The sequence below is a fragment of the Saccoglossus kowalevskii genome, chromosome 17, assembly GCF_978046115.1.
Source record: "Saccoglossus kowalevskii chromosome 17, keSacKowa6.1, whole genome shotgun sequence".
Classification (NCBI taxonomy): domain Eukaryota; kingdom Metazoa; phylum Hemichordata; class Enteropneusta; family Harrimaniidae; genus Saccoglossus; species Saccoglossus kowalevskii.
The window spans coordinates 28,203,243-28,224,155 of NC_140657.1; the positions used below are offsets into that span (position 1 = coordinate 28,203,243).

Consider the following 20,913-nt stretch of genomic DNA (forward strand, 5'->3'; position numbering starts at 1 on the left):
TATGCAAACAAACTGTGTTTAGTACATAGAGCAGGCGATACAGGGCACAGATTGAACAATAGCGATGTGTTCTATGCAAACAAACTGTGTTTAGTACACAGAGCAGGTGATACATGGCACAGATTGGACAATAGCGATGGGTTCTATGCAAACAAACTGTGTTTAGTACACAGAGCAGGTGATACAGGGCACAGATTGAACAATAGCGATGTGTTCTATTCAAACCCCCAATGTTTAGTACACAGAGCAGGTAATACAGGGCTCAGATTGAACAATAGCGATGTGTTCTATGCAAACCACCAGTGTTTAGTACACGGAGCAGGTGATACAGAGCACAGATTGAACAATAGCGATGTGTTCTATGCAAACCACTAGTGTTTAGTACACGGAGCAGGTGATACAGGGCACAGATTGAACAATAGCGATGTGTTCTATGCAAACCACCAGTGTTTAGTACACAGAGTCGGTGATACAGGGCACAGATTAGACAATAGCGATGTGTTCTATGCAAACCACCAGTGTTTAGTACACGGAGCAGGTGATACAGGGCACAGATTGGACAATAGCAATGTGTTCTATGCAAACCACCAGTATTTAGTACACAGAGTCGGTGATACAGGGCACAGATTAGACAATAGCGATGTGTTCTATGCAAACCACCAGTATTTAGTACACAGAGTCAGTGATACAGGGCACAGATTAGACAATAGCGATGTGATCTATGCAAACCACCAGTATTTAGTACACGGAGCAGGTGATACAGGGCACAGATTGTACAATAGCGATGTGTTCTATGCAAACCACCAGTGTTTAGTGTGCAGAGCAGGTGATACAGATCACAGATTGGACAATAGCGATGTGTTCTATGCAAACCACCAGTGTTTAGTACTCAGAACAAGTGATACAGGGCACAGATTGGACAATAGCGATGTGTTCTATGCAAACCCCCAATGTTTAGTACACAGAGTAGGTGATACAGGGCACAGATTGAACAATAGCGATGTGTTCTATGCAAACCAACAGTGTTTAGTACACGGAGCAGGTGATACAGGGCACAGATTGAACAATAGCGATGTGTTCTATGCAAACCACCAGTGTTTAGTACACGGAGCAGGTGATACAGGGCACAGATTGAACAATAGCGATGTGTTCTATGCAAACCACCAGTGTTTAGTACACAGAGCAGGTGATACAGGGCACAGATTGAACAATAGCGATGTGTTCTATGCAAACCACCAGTGTTTAGTACACAGAGCAGGTGATACAGGGCACAGATTGAACAATAGCGATGTGTTCTATGCAAACCACCAGTGTTTAGTACACAGAGCTGGTGATACAGGGCACAGATTGGACAATAGCGATGTGTGCTATGCAAACAAACTGTGTTTAGTACACTTAGCAGGTGATACAGGGCACAGATTGAACAATAGCGATGTGTTCTATGCAAACAAACTGTGTTTAGTACACAGAGCAGGTGATACAGGGCACAGATTGGACAATAGCGATGTGTTCTATGCAAACAAACTGTGTTTAGTACACAGAGCAGGCGATACAGAGCACAGATTGAACAATAGCGATGTGTTCTATGCAAACAAACTGTGTTTAGTACACAGAGCAGGTGATACATGGCACAGATTGGACAATAGCGATGGGTTCTATGCAAACAAACTGTGTTTAGTACACAGAGCAGGTGATACAGGGCACAGATTGAACAATAGCGATGTGTTCTATGCAAACCCCCAATGTTTAGTACACAGAGCAGGTAATACAGGGCTCAGATTGAACAATAGCGATGTGTTCTATGCAAACCACCAGTGTTTATTACACGGAGCAGGTGATACAGAGCACAGATTGAACAATAGCGATGTGTTCTATGCAAACCACTAGTGTTTAGTACACGGAGCAGGTGATACAGGGCACAGATTGAACAATAGCGATGTGTTCTATGCAAACCACCAGTGTTTAGTACACGGAACAGGTAATACAGGGCACAGATTGAACAATAGCGATGTGTTCTATGCAAACCACCAGTGTTTAGTACACAGAGCAGGTGATACAGGGCACAGATTAGACAATAGCGATGTGTTCTATGCAAACCACAAGTGTTTAGTACACGGAGCAGGTGATACAGGGCACAGATTGGACAATAGCAATGTGTTCTATGCAAACCACCAGTATTTAGTACACAGAGTCGGTGATACAGGGCACAGATTAGACAATAGCGATGTGTTCTATGCAAACCACCAGTATTTAGTACACAGAGTCAGTGATACAGGGCACAGATTAGACAATAGGGATGTGATCTATGCAAACCACCAGTATTTAGTACACGGAGCAGGTGATACAGGGCACAGATTGTACAATAGCGATGTGTTCTATGCAAACCACCAGTGTTTAGTGTGCAGAGCAGGTGATACAGATCACAGATTGGACAATAGCGATGTGTTCTATGCAAACCACCAGTGTTTAGTACTCAGAACAAGTGATACAGGGCACAGATTGGACAATAGCGATGTGTTCTATGCAAACCCCCAATGTTTAGTACACAGAGTAGGTGATACAGGGCACAGATTGAACAATAGCGATGTGTTCTATGCAAACCAACAGTGTTTAGTACAAGGAGCAGGTGATACAGGGCACAGATTGAACAATAGCGATGTGTTCTATGCAAACCACCAGTGTTTAGTACACGGAGCAGGTGATACAGGGCACAGATTGAACAATAGCGATGTGTTCTATGCAAACCACCAGTGTTTAGTACACAGAGCAGGTGATACAGGGCACAGATTGAACAATAGCGATGTGTTCTATACAAACCACCAGTGTTTAGTACACAGAGCAGGTGATACAGGGCACAGATTGAACAATAGCGATGTGTTCTATGCAAACCACCAGTGTTTAGTACACAGAGCTGGTGATACAGGGCACAGATTGGACAATAGCGATGTGTTCTATGCAAACAAACTGTGTTTAGTACACATAGCAGGTGATACAGGGCACAGATTGAACAATAGCGATGTGTTCTATGCAAACAAACTGTGTTTAGTACACAGAGCAGGTGATACAGGGCACAGATTGGACAATAGCGATGTGTTCTATGCAAACAAACTGTGTTTAGTACACAGAGCAGGTGATACAGGGCACAGATTGAACAATAGTGATGTGTTCTATGCAAACAAACTGTGTTTAGTACACAGAGCAGGTGATACAGGGCACAGATTGAACAATAGCGATGTGTTCTATGCAAACAAACTGTGTTTAGTACACAGAGCAGGTGATACAGGGTACAGATTGAACAATAGCGATGTGTTCTATGCAAACAAACTGTGTTTAGTACACAGAGCAGGTGATACAGGGCACAGATTGAACAATAGCGATGTGTTCTATGCAAACCACCAGTGTTTAGTACACGGAGCAGGTGATACAGGGCACAGATTGAACAATAGCGATGTGTTCTATGCAAACCACTAGTGTTTAGTACACGGAGTAGGTGATACAGGGCACAGATTGAACAATAGCGATGTGTTCTATGCAAACCACCAGTGTTTAGTACACGGAGCAGGTGGTACAAGGCACAGATTAAACAATAGCGATGTGTTCTATGCAAACCACCAGTGTTTAGTACACGGAGCAGGTGATACAGGGCACAGATTGGACAATAGCGATGTGTTCTATGCAAACCACCAGTATTTAGTACACAGAGTAGGTGATACAGGGCACAGATTAGACAATGGCGATGTGATCTATGCAAACCACCAGTATTTAGTACACGGAGCAGGTGATACAGGGCACAGATTGAACAATAGCGATGTGTTCTATGCAAACCACCAGTGTTTAGTGCGCAGAGCAGGTGATACAGAGCACAGATTGGACAATAGCGATGTGTTCTATGCAAACCACCAGTGTTTAGTACACAGAGTAGGTGATACAGGGCACAGATTGGACAATAGCGATGTGATCTATGCAAACCACCAGTATTTAGTACACGGAGCAGGTGATACAGGGCACAGATTGCACAATAGCGATGTGTTCTATGCAAACCACCAGTGTTTAGTACACAGGGTAGGTGATACAGGGCACAGATTGGACAATAGCGATGTGTTCTATGCAAACCACCAGTGTTTAGTACACAGGGTAGGTGATACAGGGCACAGATTAGACAATAGCGATGTGATCTATGCAAACCACCAGTGTTTATTACACAGAGCAGGTGATACAGGGCACAGATTGGACAATAGCGATGTGTTCTATGCAAACCACCAGTGTTTAGTACACGGAGCAGGTGATACAGGACACAGATTGAACAATAGCGATGTGTTCTATGCAAACCACCAGTGTTTAGTACACAGAGCAGGTGATACAGGGCACAGATTGGACAATAACGATGTGTTCTATGCAAACCACCAGTGTTTAGTACACAGAGCAGGTGATACTGGGCACAGATTGGACAATAGCGATGTGTTCTATGCAAACCACCAGTGTTTAGTACACAGAGCAGGTGATACAGGGCACAGATTGGACAATAGCGATGTGTTCTATGCAAACCACCAGTGTTTAGTACACACAGCAGGTGAAACAGGGCACAGATTGAACAATAACGATGTGTTCTATGCAAACCACCAGTGTTTAGTACACAGAGCAGGTGATACAGGGCACAGATTGGACAATAGCGATGTGTTCTATGCAAACCACCAGTGCTTAGTACACAGGGCAGGTGATACAGGGCACAGATTGGACAATAGCGATGTGTTCTATGCAAACCACCAGTGTTTAGTACACGGAGCAGGTGATACAGGGCACAGATTGGACAATAGCGATGTGTTCTATGCAAACCACCAATGTTTAGTACACGGAGCAGGTGATACAGGGCACAGATTGAACAATAGCGGTGTGTTCTATGCAAACCACCAGTGTTTAGTACATAGAGCAGGTGATACATGGCACAGATAGCGATGTGTTCTATGCAAACCACCAGTGTTTAGTACACAGAGCAGGTGATACAGGGCAAAGATAGCGATGTGTTCTATGCAAACAAATCGTGTTTCCCTGGCGACAAAGCACAATCAAAATGAAATGAAACATTTGAATCTGAAAGCTGTGGGATTTGCCAATGCATACACCTCACGACTGTCTGGAGGGGCGGACGGAAGTATGATTGTCCCGTAATAGATTAGATCAATGCCGATGCTGTTCTCATTCAACTAATGACTCTTTGTGTTGTGTGTTGCATTGACAGTGTATTGTGCACACGGCTCATTTTAAAACCCATTTCGGAAAGGTAATCAGGGGGTAATTTTACACATTATACACAGAAAACCTTATCTCCATCTGCTAGCTGATACATTTGAAACATGAGTTTAAACATAAGTTTCTGTGTTGATGAGAGATTCTCCAAAACGATTGCCAAATCTTCGTCATTCCGGATTAATATTGATAACAGGTTTCTGAGAAAAAATAAAATGCCGCGTTAAGAATTGTTTTATGTCCCAAGGGTCAGATATTTTGTTTTACACAAAGGGTATTAAAGGGGAGACGCATTTTCTCACAGAAATCCACTCTTTTATAAATAATAATTAAATGCGCCCGCAGAAATACTAGAAAGAGAATTAAAAGAGATTCGTTTTTGCATAAATTATCAATGAAATACCGAACGTGTAAAAATAATAGGATTTCAGACTACACGGATTTAAATATTCTATTTTGAACGAAGGATTGTTAAAAGTGAGATTCTATTCGAATTTAATATAATGGTTTAAATCGTCTAATAATTGAGTTTTTATTTAAATTTATTGAATCGGGTATACAGAAATTTGCGTTCGTGTGAACATTTCAAAAATCTCAATATTTGGAATATTAACAAGTGTCACTTCTGTCTCCCCAAAACCGCGTCCAGTCTTAAATGTGCACGTGTATTGTTTGTGGTTTTCTAGTTGGTCGAACGCGAGTCCGGTAAATTGCGAGTATTGTACGAGGAACGCGCAAGTCGGTACTTCATCATCGTCTCAACTTTCCAAAAGACGTGGATCGTAAAGTCCTTTTAACACAGGCGCATCTTTTGTTCCGTGTCTGTTACTCTCTCGACATGCTCGATAGCAAAATTAATTTTTTAACTGTAATAAATTAACATTTAATTCTTTTCGTATTAAGTTTCTCGGCGAAAGCTAACAGACAAAGGGCAGTAAAAGAAAAGAGTCGTTTTTCTTTTCATTCACTTCCCTGATTTCTAAAATCTAAAACGCTAAATGAGTGGGAAATCTGAAACAATTAGAAAACCTTTCGCATTATTGATGCGGCACACAAGGTTTTATTGCTTCAGCGGGCGTTATGAATATTCAACAATACAAAGTTCCCATCTGTTTTCTCTCTCATTCTCTAGTTCAATTGATAAAACAAATTGAAAGTATTGTAAAATATATGAGCTTTCTGTCTATTATGTTTAATACCGACGGCGTGATATGCGGACGGCGTGCAACCGTTTTATTGAGTGCCGGCCCCACTCCCATGGTGACCTAGAATTAGTGGCTCCAAGTTGAACTTGTCTGACATCTAGATCACGTGACAACATCCGGGTGTTCTTGAAAGAATGTCCCAATCGCAATATTCGGTCTAAAAATGCGTGAACCGAAGATCTATTTTAGGCTAGATTTTCCCCTTAGGGCTATCCCCCAAAATGTTTTTTTTTTACGCCTTTCTCTAGTATATAAATTTGTTTTTAATGCAGACTTGTTTCACCACCTATCCCCAATGTCTCAAAATATCTGCCTCATAGCGATTTCATTTCTAAACAACATTTCTCCGCAAACACCAACGCCAATAACTCGAGGTGTTCCATTTCCCGGGGTCCGACTTGTGGAAATACCTGGAACCCATGTCTGTGCAAAAGGTTTTCAAAATGACCCTAAACACGTTTTAAAAGGTCAAAATTTCGTATCCTTTTCGCTGTTAGAAAGCTAAAAGATCACGCACCTTGAACTCGCGCCTGATCTCGCGATATTTGATCTTTCTAAGCGGCCTTCAGTGTAAGCACGGGTTGGTCATTATATGCCGTGATTGCCCGTGATCGAGGGTCGTTAACCAGTTTTAAACCACGTTTTTGTAATCATTGAATTCCTTAAAGCAATAAAAAAAACGATAATCTCATTTAAAAAATAACCACCCTTATCACGTTGGCAGTACCGGAAAAGACACGCTTTTTGTCTATTTTGAGTGCTTTTCTAAAAAAAACAAAAAAACACCCATTTAACGCGTTTTCTTTCACATACATGCGTACCAGATGATTCTTTAAGTCGGACCTCGGGTTCCATTTATGTCGAGCTTAAAGCTAGTCAGATGTAATCAAACACGAATTGCGTTGAACTTTGGCAAAGGTTTGCGATGCCCTGATATTGAAAGGTCGTAGTAATTCACCTCCCGGTATAGTTGGAGGTACCATCACTACTATGCAAACCAGGGTTGGTGATGGTGTCTGCATCTTTGCACCGAGGCACATGCGTTTAGACAATGGGACTGTCAACCTGTTGAGATCACTGCAATTCACTTGACCTGGTAATTAGATCTAATTTGGGCGCTGAATTGCTGGCAACTAACGTAACCGTTAGTACACAAAGGGGATGTAGGGGAAAGTGCACGGGGAGATAAATCTGTTCGTATTTTTCACACATTTTCCAGGAGACACATGGAACAGAACTGAACTATTACTCAATTTGTGCTTTTATTTGATAGATTTGAATTGTGGAAATTATATATATTAAAACAGGTAGAAAGAATGGGGTTGTTTTACCAAGAGAGGCTTAAATTATGGGACAGCTACATAAAACCATGTGTTGTATGTATATATGTAAAACAGCTGAAATGATTTCATGCATAATTAACACCGAGTCTAAAATAAATATTTACGTCGATTTTGACAAACAAATTGCCAACAATTCCTTTATGTAAGAGTACTGACCAATTCAGTGAATTTCGACGAGGAAACCATCAACCATCACCATCATTATTGAATCACACACGGGACCCATGATGTCGACAGACCCCGGCGAGTTCGACTCTGACCAGTGGCTTAACACCATCAAAAAAGGTTCGACACATACCCCTGCCTAGTCTGTCACAAGCATTGAATATATTTCTGTGGAAAATTCTCTTTGTATTCTAAGCACTTGAACTAAGAAACTTGCAGAACAATTAGAGAGAGGCAACCAGCGACATCCAATGTCGGGAACGTCGACTGGCGCACATATTATTTTCATTCAGTTCAGATGCTGTCGTCGATGGTTTAAGAAATTACAACGATGTAGATGTTCTTTCAATGTTCGACGCCACAAGTAATAAAACAAGAATAAAAGCATCACTTTCTATAATTGTTTAAATATTTAATATTTAATGATTAGCGAACCACTTCGTATCAGACCCCCTCAGAATGTGCGGGTCTTTTGATCCCATCAACTGTGTGAAGGGGTTGCCCCTGAAGGACACCGCTAAACAGAGAGCTGGGACAGTTGTCCTATATTCTGACTGGGCGTGTCATCGTACCAGCAACAAACACAGCTTTTCTAATTTTAGCTGAAGAAGTCAAAAGTGCAGCAGGGAAAGATTTGTTTGTTCAGGGTTATTTTTACGACCTTTTCACACGACTGACTTAAGATTTAACCCGGTTGTTTTAGAAACAAACGCCTCCCTGTATGGGGTAGCGGTTGCCATGTGTCCGTGTATTTGCGAACATGTTTCGAACTATAATTCTTTATATTTAAGTTTATTTACTTACTATTAAGTTTTATGTATGATATAATTCATGAGAATCTCCCACAATCAATGTCAACATACAATTTGCAGTATATACACCATAAATATAGAGCACGACAAAGATGTCGAGATAATTTACTTGTACCTAGAATGAACACAGTAGCGGGGACATTTGCAATATCTTATTTAGGGGCCAAACTTTGGAACAGCATATCAATTTCTTTATGGTCTAAACAAAAACTTATATTCAAAAATACACTATACGGGAAGATTTAATGTTAGAGTATTTAGAATAGAATTAATATTTATTATAAATGTATGTGTATATATATTATTATATTATCATATTTGAAATATTTTGATGTGTAACCTACTGTTAGTCTTAACTTAAGTCATTAAATTCAAGTTATGTCAGGGATCTGACTCGACTAGCTTTTAAGCTATTTCAGATTCCATTTTGCCTAGACTGCATGTACAATGTTGTGTATTGTATGAAATATTTTCTAGGTAAATAAATTATTATTATTATTATTATTATTATTATTATTATTATTATTATTATTATTATTATTATTATTATTATTATTATTATTATTATTATTATTATTATATGGGCACCTTGTCGTCAAACTGCAACAAAAGAACTGCGCAGTTGTTTTTAGGTGACTTGATTGAGATGAAATCTCCGGGTATGTCAACGCAACATAAATACATCCCAGACCAGCAAGGTTAATTATGTCTCGTAACAGGTAGCTGTGACGCATCGGTCTCGGTATGGAAGCAATTTCACGACACACATTCCAGAGGTAATGACATCTCAATAAATGCATTTAAAAAAACATAAGGTGATGAGATTTTAAAATTGTCCAATCAGACGATGTCAAGCGCCAGAAAAAAAAATCATAATCACAACAAGAAGTACTTTAGGGACGCGGCGTTATTTTTGAAGGGGGGTTTATGGATAAGAGAATAACAGATCGACAAAAAGAAATCTGTGAACGAGGCCCTCTTAGAAACACAAAATGGAACATTTCCCAGAAAAGATGACCGGAAAGCCGTTGAAATCTGATAGAAAATTATTATAAGCAACCCAGTAGCGACGAATACACATGTGCGATTTAAAATAACTATGATTTAAAGATAAATTATCAGACAGTTTAAATCATACTTCAACGGAAAATTGGATTTTGGATTGAAATAATTAGGTGCCATTATGCGGGGCAATGGTGTTATAATAAAAGATAATTGAAAGTCAATATTTTAATTATCGTATAATTTCAAGTATGTATTTGGTTTACGAGCGTTGGTCATCACGTCCCATGTGACTATACAACGACTCAATCTCCTTCCCATAGGCCTTTACGCTTTACGCTAAGTACAACTGCCACATGGAGCCTTCAATTTTGTGGTAAATCATCTCACTATGCACGGTCATTTTCTCACAGTTCAATCTGAATTCGTACAACAGTAAGCGGAAATATTGCATCATGTGACAGCCGAACTATTCATTAATGTCAGACTTCAGTAAAAACGTAAATACGTAAATACGTAAACAATTTTATCGCAAACTACGTTTGCAAGTTAATGTTATAGTAGTGAAATGGCGCACGTGATACACTAAAACTGGGAAGAAACAACGTTCTTTTTACGTATATAGTTGGGAAAAGAAAACTAGGGTTCTAGTAAGTTTATAAGGTTAGTAATTTATTTATAACTTAATGCATTGGTAACTTTGAAAAGACTGCACTTTCCTGGCGTAAATCATGCATGTTTTAGTCAAATTAATCATAAAACGTTTTATTAAACTGATCAATGTAATCGGGGGATATAACTTTGTTAACCGACAGGGTCTTGTTATTCGAGCTTATACGAATATGCAAATGAGTCATGTGCAAAGCTGCTCTGTGCAGTGATGATAAGTAACGCGTATCGAACTGTACGGAGTTGGGTGGGACCCGTGTAAAACACGTTCTTGTTTGCACGAATTTCCAACACTCGTCGTGCCACGATCACCGCCCTTTGTAATATCACGAAGAAAGATTATTTTTATTTTTGATACTGGCCGATGTATTCGCTAAAACGGGAACATGTCTACGACGGGTGGATAACAGACATCAAATTGACAAACTGTCAAATCATACGGGCGGACTAAAACATGATTGTGTTTTCCAAAATGATTATCATCACCGCGCGAAGCAAACAGCAGGAACAGCCACATGAAATTACGAATACCACCAATACAGTTATCATATTGGTGACTACCAGGCTATTTCCGGGAACATTGAGATTACAGCAACGTGGCTTTAATGTCGCAAAGATCAGGGACGATGTCACCTGACCGGTATCCACGTCATCAAATAATCCCGAGCCTCGCCCTGGCGACAGCTCATACAACAACTGACGTTGAAATGAATGAATGAATAATCATCTCGCCGACGACGGGCAGGACAGAAAAGCCATTCAGTCAGCGACTTTGTTAAATAAGAGTAATTGTCTGATTTTTTAAAAGCTATTAACGATTTGGCCGTACGATATACGTAACATATTTGCAGTATATGTATTATGTGTTTGAGTCAGAACCATACGTTTGTCAGATAGTAAGCGATGGGTGATTTTAACGTAGTGCAATTGTAGCGGCTGGATTTGTTCTGCCCGATTTATTATGTTCAGCTTTGTCTCAATAAGCACGCCATACATCGTGGAATAGTAACAAAATAAATGAGGATTAGGTCTCCAACCACCTTCTCTTTGGTTCTCGAAAGATGAGGGTCTGTGGATCACTTTGTAGATACTAGTATACGATACTTGACATGTTTTTATTTAAGGTGGCGAGAAGGGTTTGATGACGTTTTTAAATAAAGCATTCTCGGTCTGTTGTTTCATTCAGAACCGGAACTTAGCGTATATGATTCAAAAGCATAAGTATAGACGGACAAGTTCGCGCAAACTGGACAGTCATTGTTTACATAAGTACCACGTGACAACAAAAATGGCGAACATTGGAAAAATGACGAAATAAGTTAACTTATCTCGGGGTGCCACGATCTCGGGTGTTCGGGACAGGCAGTTACTCATAATTAGATTACTGGTGGATTTAAAAATATCATGAACAAACAGCGTGAAACAGTGAAGAGAAACCCTACTTGTGACGAAATTTATTACAGTGTTACGTAAGACATATGTTAGTACTGTTAAGGTGACTTTTAGGCTTGAGCGACTTTTGGCGAGTTAACAGACCTATAAATAACCAGGCATTGAAACTTATGGCCATATCTCCCTGTTATAGGGCGTGACGTGTTTACATTGGTGATAAATTGCTGACTGTGAAGTCATGAATGGAATCCAGCATCCGGTCGTATTCACCAAAAACGGCGTTCTTTTCAGAAGAGAATATGATTAATAAACCAACCCTCATCGACCGGGAATAGGGGAAAAAACATATTTGTTGTGGTTTGAAGCAACAAAGCCACTGCGGGGCGCTGCGCTGAAAGCGAACTTACCCCGGTTCAGATCGGTTTAGGTCGCTTTCCCCAATATTGTATAGGTGATTTTTTAATGGGAGTGAAATAAACTGTTGTTGTTTTAATTCGCCACAACTCCGTCGGCTACCTTCTTGACTTTCCTACTCGTCGCCACACAGCGTATGTTCTATCTCGTTGACTGGAAACTCAAATAAACATGCACAATGTGATACAGCGATCGCCCGTGTGGACAGGTATTCAGCCTGGTTGCATTGTCAATCCGCCGGCCGCAATCCATATTGTGATGACTGACGGATCACCGTTTGCGCAAAACACTCTCTCACTGTCTATACCGCACTTTCAAATCCAGCACATACAATAACATCGGTTAGAATCATACTTGTAGTCAATATATTCACCCGGAGAAAGACGGTGAACACGCGACGAGTCGCATCCACCAAACAAGTTCCTTTTTATAATAAACACCTACCGAAATTATCCCGGAAGAACTTACACCATCATGGCTGAAGCTTTTAGAATTCAACAATTTTTTGCCGACTTTTATGTAGAGTAGTGATGATTTTCCGAGCCGATAAACGACCAGATAAAAAGTCTCGAGAGCGCGGAGGCTGCATACAGAAGACCAAGAAAGCAGATTTGGTCGCATTAAAAGGTCAAATAATACGCTCAATATATCAGAAATTTACGGAGAATTTTTAGAAAAATATTAGAGGTAGTTTCTGGAGCTAGAAAAGTCCACGTTTACTTGAGTCAGTGCTCTCCATGAAAATTGAAAAAAATAAAATGGGACTCTTCGATCCACTAGAAGTATTTAAGTACTGATTTCTCGGCCATGGTTGTCCTCGGAAAAGGTCCATAACATGTTGCGTTTCACGGTAGCATGGGGCCGGGGGGTTGTTACTGAGCGGAATATTTTTAAAGGTTAAATGGTTAACGAAAACCCGTCTTGAATGAGTACCGACAGAGTCGCTAAACCGAGATGCTAAACAGCAATGTCCAGACAGAATACAAAAATATATTTTCAATTAATCTTAAAGACTGTATTCATTTTGTCTTATACTATATCATACAAACAAGCAGCCTGTCGACTGAGATAGCTCCGCTGTTAGCAATGGACATTTCATTTAAATAATTGAAGATATCATCACGAAATGAACGAATCTGAGAGAGGTCCGACTGTAGTAACAATATGTATAATATCAAATCAATCGGACATTCGGTTTTTAACAAAAATATTACTTATTACCAATAATGACAAAAATATTCATCAAAATTAAAGTATTGAAGTTATCATCACGCGATGAACATATCTGGGAGAAGTCCATATGTAGTATCTATATGTATAAAATCAAAGCAATTGGCCTTTTAAATAAGGGGTCGAAAATATTCCTTTTTACCAAACATGACAAAACACAATTTCATCATAATTAGAGAATTAAAGATATCATCATGAAATTAGCAAATCTAAGTGAGGTCTACCCAAGGAACATATACACAAATCATCAAAGCAATCTTGTTTGTAGTTTTCAAGAAGAATTCGAAAAGGTAAAAAGTTGACGCGGACGACGGACGATGATGGACGACGACGACGGACGACGACGACGGACGATGATGGACAATCACTCATTATAAACTCCGCTCAAAAAATTCGACAGCGGAGCTAAACACTGAAAAACCTCGATTTTCATTTATACTATACCGACAAAAATATCCCCTGTGGGTAATTTCACACAAACGAAGCTTCCAGATACCAGATACTAGATACCAGATTCCAGATCAGTATATTGCAACTCTTCGTACAAATTGATGCACCATTTTGCAAGTTAGCAAAATGTTGCTTAACAAATCCCATTCAATGCACAAGTCAGTGAGCTGTTTAAAGATGCAATGTTGGCGAAAACATGCGATTATGCTGGTTGATACTGTATAATGATTTCTCATGACCTGAACACGTTATTCTTGTCGAACACATCTGAGTATTCGTTCAATGAGACGCTCTAATACGCATTAATACTACGCATGCGCATTGGTTGTTTTGGTACGTACAACAACAATCACTGCGCACGCGTATTGGTGGTTTTGATTTTGAATACTATTGTTTCCTGCAAATGCCTAATTGTAGTTTATAATATATCATTGCCTGAATTGGACTACATTATGGAGTAACAATATTAAAATAGAATATAATTGTTTGTCCATATGGGTGGATATACTTGGGAAATGAAAGTGTAAATACACAGCCATGTTATGTATTTGTATGTCAAACGGTTCCTCGTTTATTTCAGATGACCAACCCTTTAACTACTTACCGTTTACGACATGGATTTACAATTTACGCGGATTTAAACCCCAGAACAAACCTCGTATCTATCTAATATATTTATTGCCCTATCACCGGGAGATGCCGACAGATAATTCCGACGTTTTCTAGAGAGAATTTCGCCATTTTTTTATGGAATCAAAATTGCTCCAAAACAATGAACTATTTTATATAACAACTATGGATCTGAGAAGCCCAAGAGGTCTGTCTCAGGAACAAAGATCAATCTGATATAATCACCTAGAAAGTAGATAATTATGGTAATATGGTACCTTAAAAAGGAATAAGCTTGTTGTAAACAACCTTGACTGTAACCGGAGCTCTTCTAACACACACACACACACACACACACACACACACACACACACACACACACACACACGTGCGTTAGACATCGCCACTCGTGAACACAACACACGCCCTGTTTCGGTTTATGTTATAATTAGATGATAAACACCATACCTTGATACAGTGACAGAAACACATACAACTGTCGTATATATGGTTGGTACAAACAATGCACCAGGTAATATACTAGATCCTGGTTGGTACAAACAATGCATCAGGTAATATACTAGATCCTGGTTGGTACAAACAATGCACCAGGTAATATACTAGATCCTGGTTGGTACAAACAATGCACCAAGTAATATACTAGATCCTGGTTGATACAAACAAAGTACCAGGTAATGTACTAGATCCCGGTTGGTACAAACAATGCACCAGGTAATATACTAGATCCTGGTTGGTACAAACAATGCACCAGGTAATATACTAGATCCTGGTTGGTACAAACAATGCACCAGGTAATATACTAGATCCTGGTTGGTACAAACAATGCACCAGGTAATATACTAGATCCTGGTTGATACAAACAATGTACCAGGTAATGTACTAGATCCCGGTTGGTTCAAACAATGCACCAGGTAATGTACTAGATCCCGGTTGGTACAAACAATGCACCAGGTAATGTACTAGATCCTGGTTGGCACAAACAATGCACCAGGTAATGTACTAGATCTTGGTTGGTACTAACAATGTACCAGGTAATATACTAGATCTTGGTTGGTACAAACAATGCACCAGGTAATGTACTAGATCCTGGTTGGTACAAACAATGCACCAGGTAATGTACTAAATCTTGGTTGGTACAAACAATGTACCAGGTAATGTACTAGATCTTGGTTGGTACAAACAATGTACCAGGTAATGTACTAGATCTTGGTTGGTACAAACAATGCACCAGGTAAAGTACTAGATCCTGGTTGGTACAAACAATGCACCAGGTAATGTACTAGATCCTGGTTGGTACTAACAATGTACCAGATCATGTACTACACCCTGGTTGGTACAAACAATGTACCAGGTAATGTACTAGATCTTGGTTGGTACAAACAATGCACCAGGTAATGTACTAGATCTTGGTTGGTACAAACAATGCACCAGGTAATGTACTAGATTCTGGTTGGTACAAACAATGCACCAGGTAATGTACTAGATCCTGGTTGGTACAAACAATGCACCAGGTAATGTACTAGATCTTGGTTGGTACAAACAATGCACCAGGTAATGTACTAGATCCAGGTTAGTACAAACAATGCACCAGGTAATGTACTAGATCCTGGTTGGTACAAACAATGCACCAGGTAATGTACTAGATCTTGGTTGGTACAAACAATGCACCAGGTAATGTACTAGATCCTGGTTGGTACAAACAATGCACCAGGTAATGTACTAGATCTTGGTTGGTACAAACAATGCACCAGGTAATGTACTAGATTCTGGTTGGTACAAACAATGCACCAGGTAATGTACTAGATCTTGGTTGGTACAAACAATGCACCAGGTAATGTACTAGATCTTGGTTGGTACAAACAATGCACCAGGTAATGTACTACACCCTGGTTGGTACAAACAATGCACCAGGTAATGTACTAGATCCCGGTTGGTACAAACAATGCACCAGATAATGTACCACATCCCGGATGGTACAAACAATGCACGAGGTAATGTACTAGATCCTGGTTGGTACAAACAATGCACCAGGTAATGTACTAGATCCTGGTTGGTACAAACAATGCACCAGGTAATGTACTAGATCCTGGTTGGTACTAACAATGCACCAGGTAATGTACTAGATCCTGGTTGGTACAAACAATGCACCAGGTAATGTACTAGATCCTGGTTGGTACAAACCATGCACCAGGTAATGTACTAGATCCTGGTTGGTACAAACAATGCCCCAGGTAATGTACTAGATCCTGGTTGGTACAAACAATGCATCAGATAATGTACTAGATCCTGGTTGGTACTAACAATGCACCAGATCATGTACTAGATCCTGGTTGGTACAAACAATGCACCAGGTAATGTACTAGATTCTGGTTGGTACAAACAATGCACCAGGTAATGTACTAGATCCTGGTTGGTACAAACAATGTAGCAGATCATGTACTAGGTCCTGGTTGGTACAAACAATGCACCAGGTAATGTACTAGATCCTGGTTGGTACTAACAATGTACCAGATCATGTACTAGATCTTGGTTGGTACAAACAATGCACTAGGTAATGTACTAGATCCCGGTTGGTACGAACAATGTACCAGATCATGTACTAGATCCTGATTGGTACAAACAATGCACCAGGTAATGTACTAGATCTTGGTTGATACAAACATTGTACCAGGTAATGTACTAGATCCTGGTTGGTACAAACAATGCACCAGGTAATGTACTAGATCCTGGTTGGTACTAACAATGTACCAGATCATGTACTAGATCTTGGTTGGTACAAACAATGTACCAGGTAATGTACTAGATCCTGGTTGGTACAAACAATGCACCAGGTAATGTACTAGATCTTGGAAGGTACAAACAATGCACCAGGTAATGTACTAGATCCTGGTTGGTACTAACAATGTACCAGATCATGTACTAGATCCTGGTTGGTACAAACAATGTACCAGGTAATGTACTAGATCTTGGTTGATACAAACATTGTACCAGGTAATATACTAGATCCTGGTTGATACAAACAATGTACCAGGTAATGTACTAGATCCCGGTTGGTTCAAACAATGCACCAGGTAATGTACTAGATCCCGGTTGGTACAAACAATGCACCAGGTAATGTACTAGATCCTGGTTGGCACAAACAATGCACCAGGTAATGTACTAGATCTTGGTTGGTACTAACAATGTACCAGGTAATATACTAGATCTTGGTTGGTACAAACAATGCACCAGGTAATGTACTAGATCCTGGTTGGTACAAACAATGCACCAGGTAATGTACTAAATCTTGGTTGGTACAAACAATGTACCAGGTAATGTACTAGATCTTGGTTGGTACAAACAATGTACCAGGTAATGTACTAGATCTTGGTTGGTACAAACAATGCACCAGGTAAAGTACTAGATCCTGGTTGGTACAAACAATGCACCAGGTAATGTACTAGATCCTGGTTGGTACTAACAATGTACCAGATCATGTACTACACCCTGGTTGGTACAAACAATGTACCAGGTAATGTACTAGATCTTGGTTGGTACAAACAATGCACCAGGTAATGTACTAGATCTTGGTTGGTACAAACAATGCACCAGGTAATGTACTAGATTCTGGTTGGTACAAACAATGCACCAGGTAATGTACTAGATCCTGGTTGGTACAAACAATGCACCAGGTAATGTACTAGATCTTGGTTGGTACAAACAATGCACCAGGTAATGTACTAGATCCAGGTTAGTACAAACAATGCACCAGGTAATGTACTAGATCCTGGTTGGTACAAACAATGCACCAGGTAATGTACTAGATCTTGGTTGGTACAAACAATGCACCAGGTAATGTACTAGATCCTGGTTGGTACAAACAATGCACCAGGTAATGTACTAGATCTTGGTTGGTACAAACAATGCACCAGGTAATGTACTAGATTCTGGTTGGTACAAACAATGCACCAGGTAATGTACTAGATCTTGGTTGGTACAAACAATGCACCAGGTAATGTACTAGATCTTGGTTGGTACAAACAATGCACCAGGTAATGTACTACACCCTGGTTGGTACAAACAATGCACCAGGTAATGTACTAGATCCCGGTTGGTACAAACAATGCACCAGATAATGTACCACATCCCGGATGGTACAAACAATGCACGAGGTAATGTACTAGATCCTGGTTGGTACAAACAATGCACCAGGTAATGTACTAGATCCTGGTTGGTACAAACAATGCACCAGGTAATGTACTAGATCCTGGTTGGTACTAACAATGCACCAGGTAATGTACTAGATCCTGGTTGGTACAAACAATGCACCAGGTAATGTACTAGATCCTGGTTGGTACAAACCATGCACCAGGTAATGTACTAGATCCTGGTTGGTACAAACAATGCCCCAGGTAATGTACTAGATCCTGGTTGGTACAAACAATGCATCAGATAATGTACTAGATCCTGGTTGGTACTAACAATGCACCAGATCATGTACTAGATCCTGGTTGGTACAAACAATGCACCAGGTAATGTACTAGATTCTGGTTGGTACAAACAATGCACCAGGTAATGTACTAGATCCTGGTTGGTACAAACAATGTAGCAGATCATGTACTAGGTCCTGGTTGGTACAAACAATGCACCAGGTAATGTACTAGATCCTGGTTGGTACTAACAATGTACCAGATCATGTACTAGATCTTGGTTGGTACAAACAATGCACTAGGTAATGTACTAGATCCCGGTTGGTACGAACAATGTACCAGATCATGTACTAGATCCTGATTGGTACAAACAATGCACCAGGTAATGTACTAGATCTTGGTTGATACAAACATTGTACCAGGTAATGTACTAGATCCTGGTTGGTACAAACAATGCACCAGGTAATGTACTAGATCCTGGTTGGTACTAACAATGTACCAGATCATGTACTAGATCTTGGTTGGTACAAACAATGTACCAGGTAATGTACTAGATCCTGGTTGGTACAAACAATGCACCAGGTAATGTACTAGATCTTGGAAGGTACAAACAATGCACCAGGTAATGTACTAGATCCTGGTTGGTACTAACAATGTACCAGATCATGTACTAGATCCTGGTTGGTACAAACAATGTACCAGGTAATGTACTAGATCTTGGTTGATACAAACATTGTACCAGGTAATGTACTAAATCCTGGTTGGTACAAACAATGTACCAGATCATGTACTAGATCCTGATTGGTACAAACAATGCACCAGGTAATGTACTAGATCCTGGTTGGTACTAACAATGTACCAGATCATGTACTAGATCCTGATTGGTACAAACAATGCACCAGGTAATGTACTAGATCCTGGTTGATACAAACAATGTACCAGGTAATATACTAGATCCTGGTTGGCACAAACAATGTACCAGGTAATGTACTAGATCCTGGTTGGTGCAAATTATTGTGACTGTTCATTCTTTGGGACCCATCTCACTATTTATTATACAGACACACATCCATCCCAGCATGCAGTAGTGATTCAGTAATAACAGCTGATTGGTTCTGAAGACCTTCTCTGACTATTATTTATTATTTTAATACATGTTATTGTAAATGATACAATAGTCCCAGTCTAGAAGTGATTTCTTGAAAGAAAGAAAACTCGGTAATATGGCTTCTCAGCACAAACCCTCAGATTTTTATTTCACACTATTTCATCCTGCACTTAAAGAAATTGTATTTTCGGAAACAAAAATTAAACTTTCTATAATTTATTGTGATACATGTACAAAAATGTCCAATTTACTAGTTTTTATAAATACGAAAAATATTGTGCTTTTAAGCTGTTCAACTTTGATTTAATTGTGGTTGACTGACATGGTAAAACAAGCTGTTTTATAAAACTTAACAGAAAACATTTCCCATGACTTCAGCACAAAATCCTTTGACAATGAATCCAATGATCAAGTTTTCTCTGACACAGAGAACAAATTTAAAAGTAATGATTTTATATGAATTATGATGATTATTGATGGAAAATTCTGTCCAATTTTTGTTTGAAAATTAACAAAGAAATTACGGAAAAATACAATAAAAAGTGTAAAATGTTGTGCCAAAGTCTGAGCAGAATAAAAATGTAACATTCATTGTTTTTCGTACATTGAGTCTAATCATAACTGTTTAGTACTGCAGACTTGTCAATATAAGCATCACATCGTCCATGTTTGTGCCAACTTGTTGAAGAATGGTTGACAGGTAAGTGGTAACAGCAGCTGTAGATAAATGATCTTGTAGGTGACTGTCCATTTTGGATAACCTGAAATATAAGAACATATTTGTATGAAAATATTTTTTTTCAGAATGTCTGTTTTGTGATTTTTGCAATTCTTATGCGT

The 20,913-nt window shown here is 39.6% G+C and overlaps 1 protein-coding gene across 1 annotated transcript in view; it reads right to left on the reverse strand.

Moving 5' to 3' along the window:
- Positions 1 to 20,074: 20,074 nt before the first annotated feature.
- Positions 20,075 to 20,913, reverse strand: part of LOC102805738 (putative RNA polymerase II subunit B1 CTD phosphatase RPAP2) — a 68,605-nt gene continuing 67,766 nt past the window's right edge. Inside the window, exon 8 of the mRNA XM_006821399.3 lies at positions 20,075 to 20,834. Within this exon, the coding sequence (XP_006821462.2) occupies positions 20,699 to 20,834 (136 nt within the window). The 3' untranslated portion in view covers positions 20,075 to 20,698. The remainder of the gene's footprint in view (positions 20,835 to 20,913) is intronic.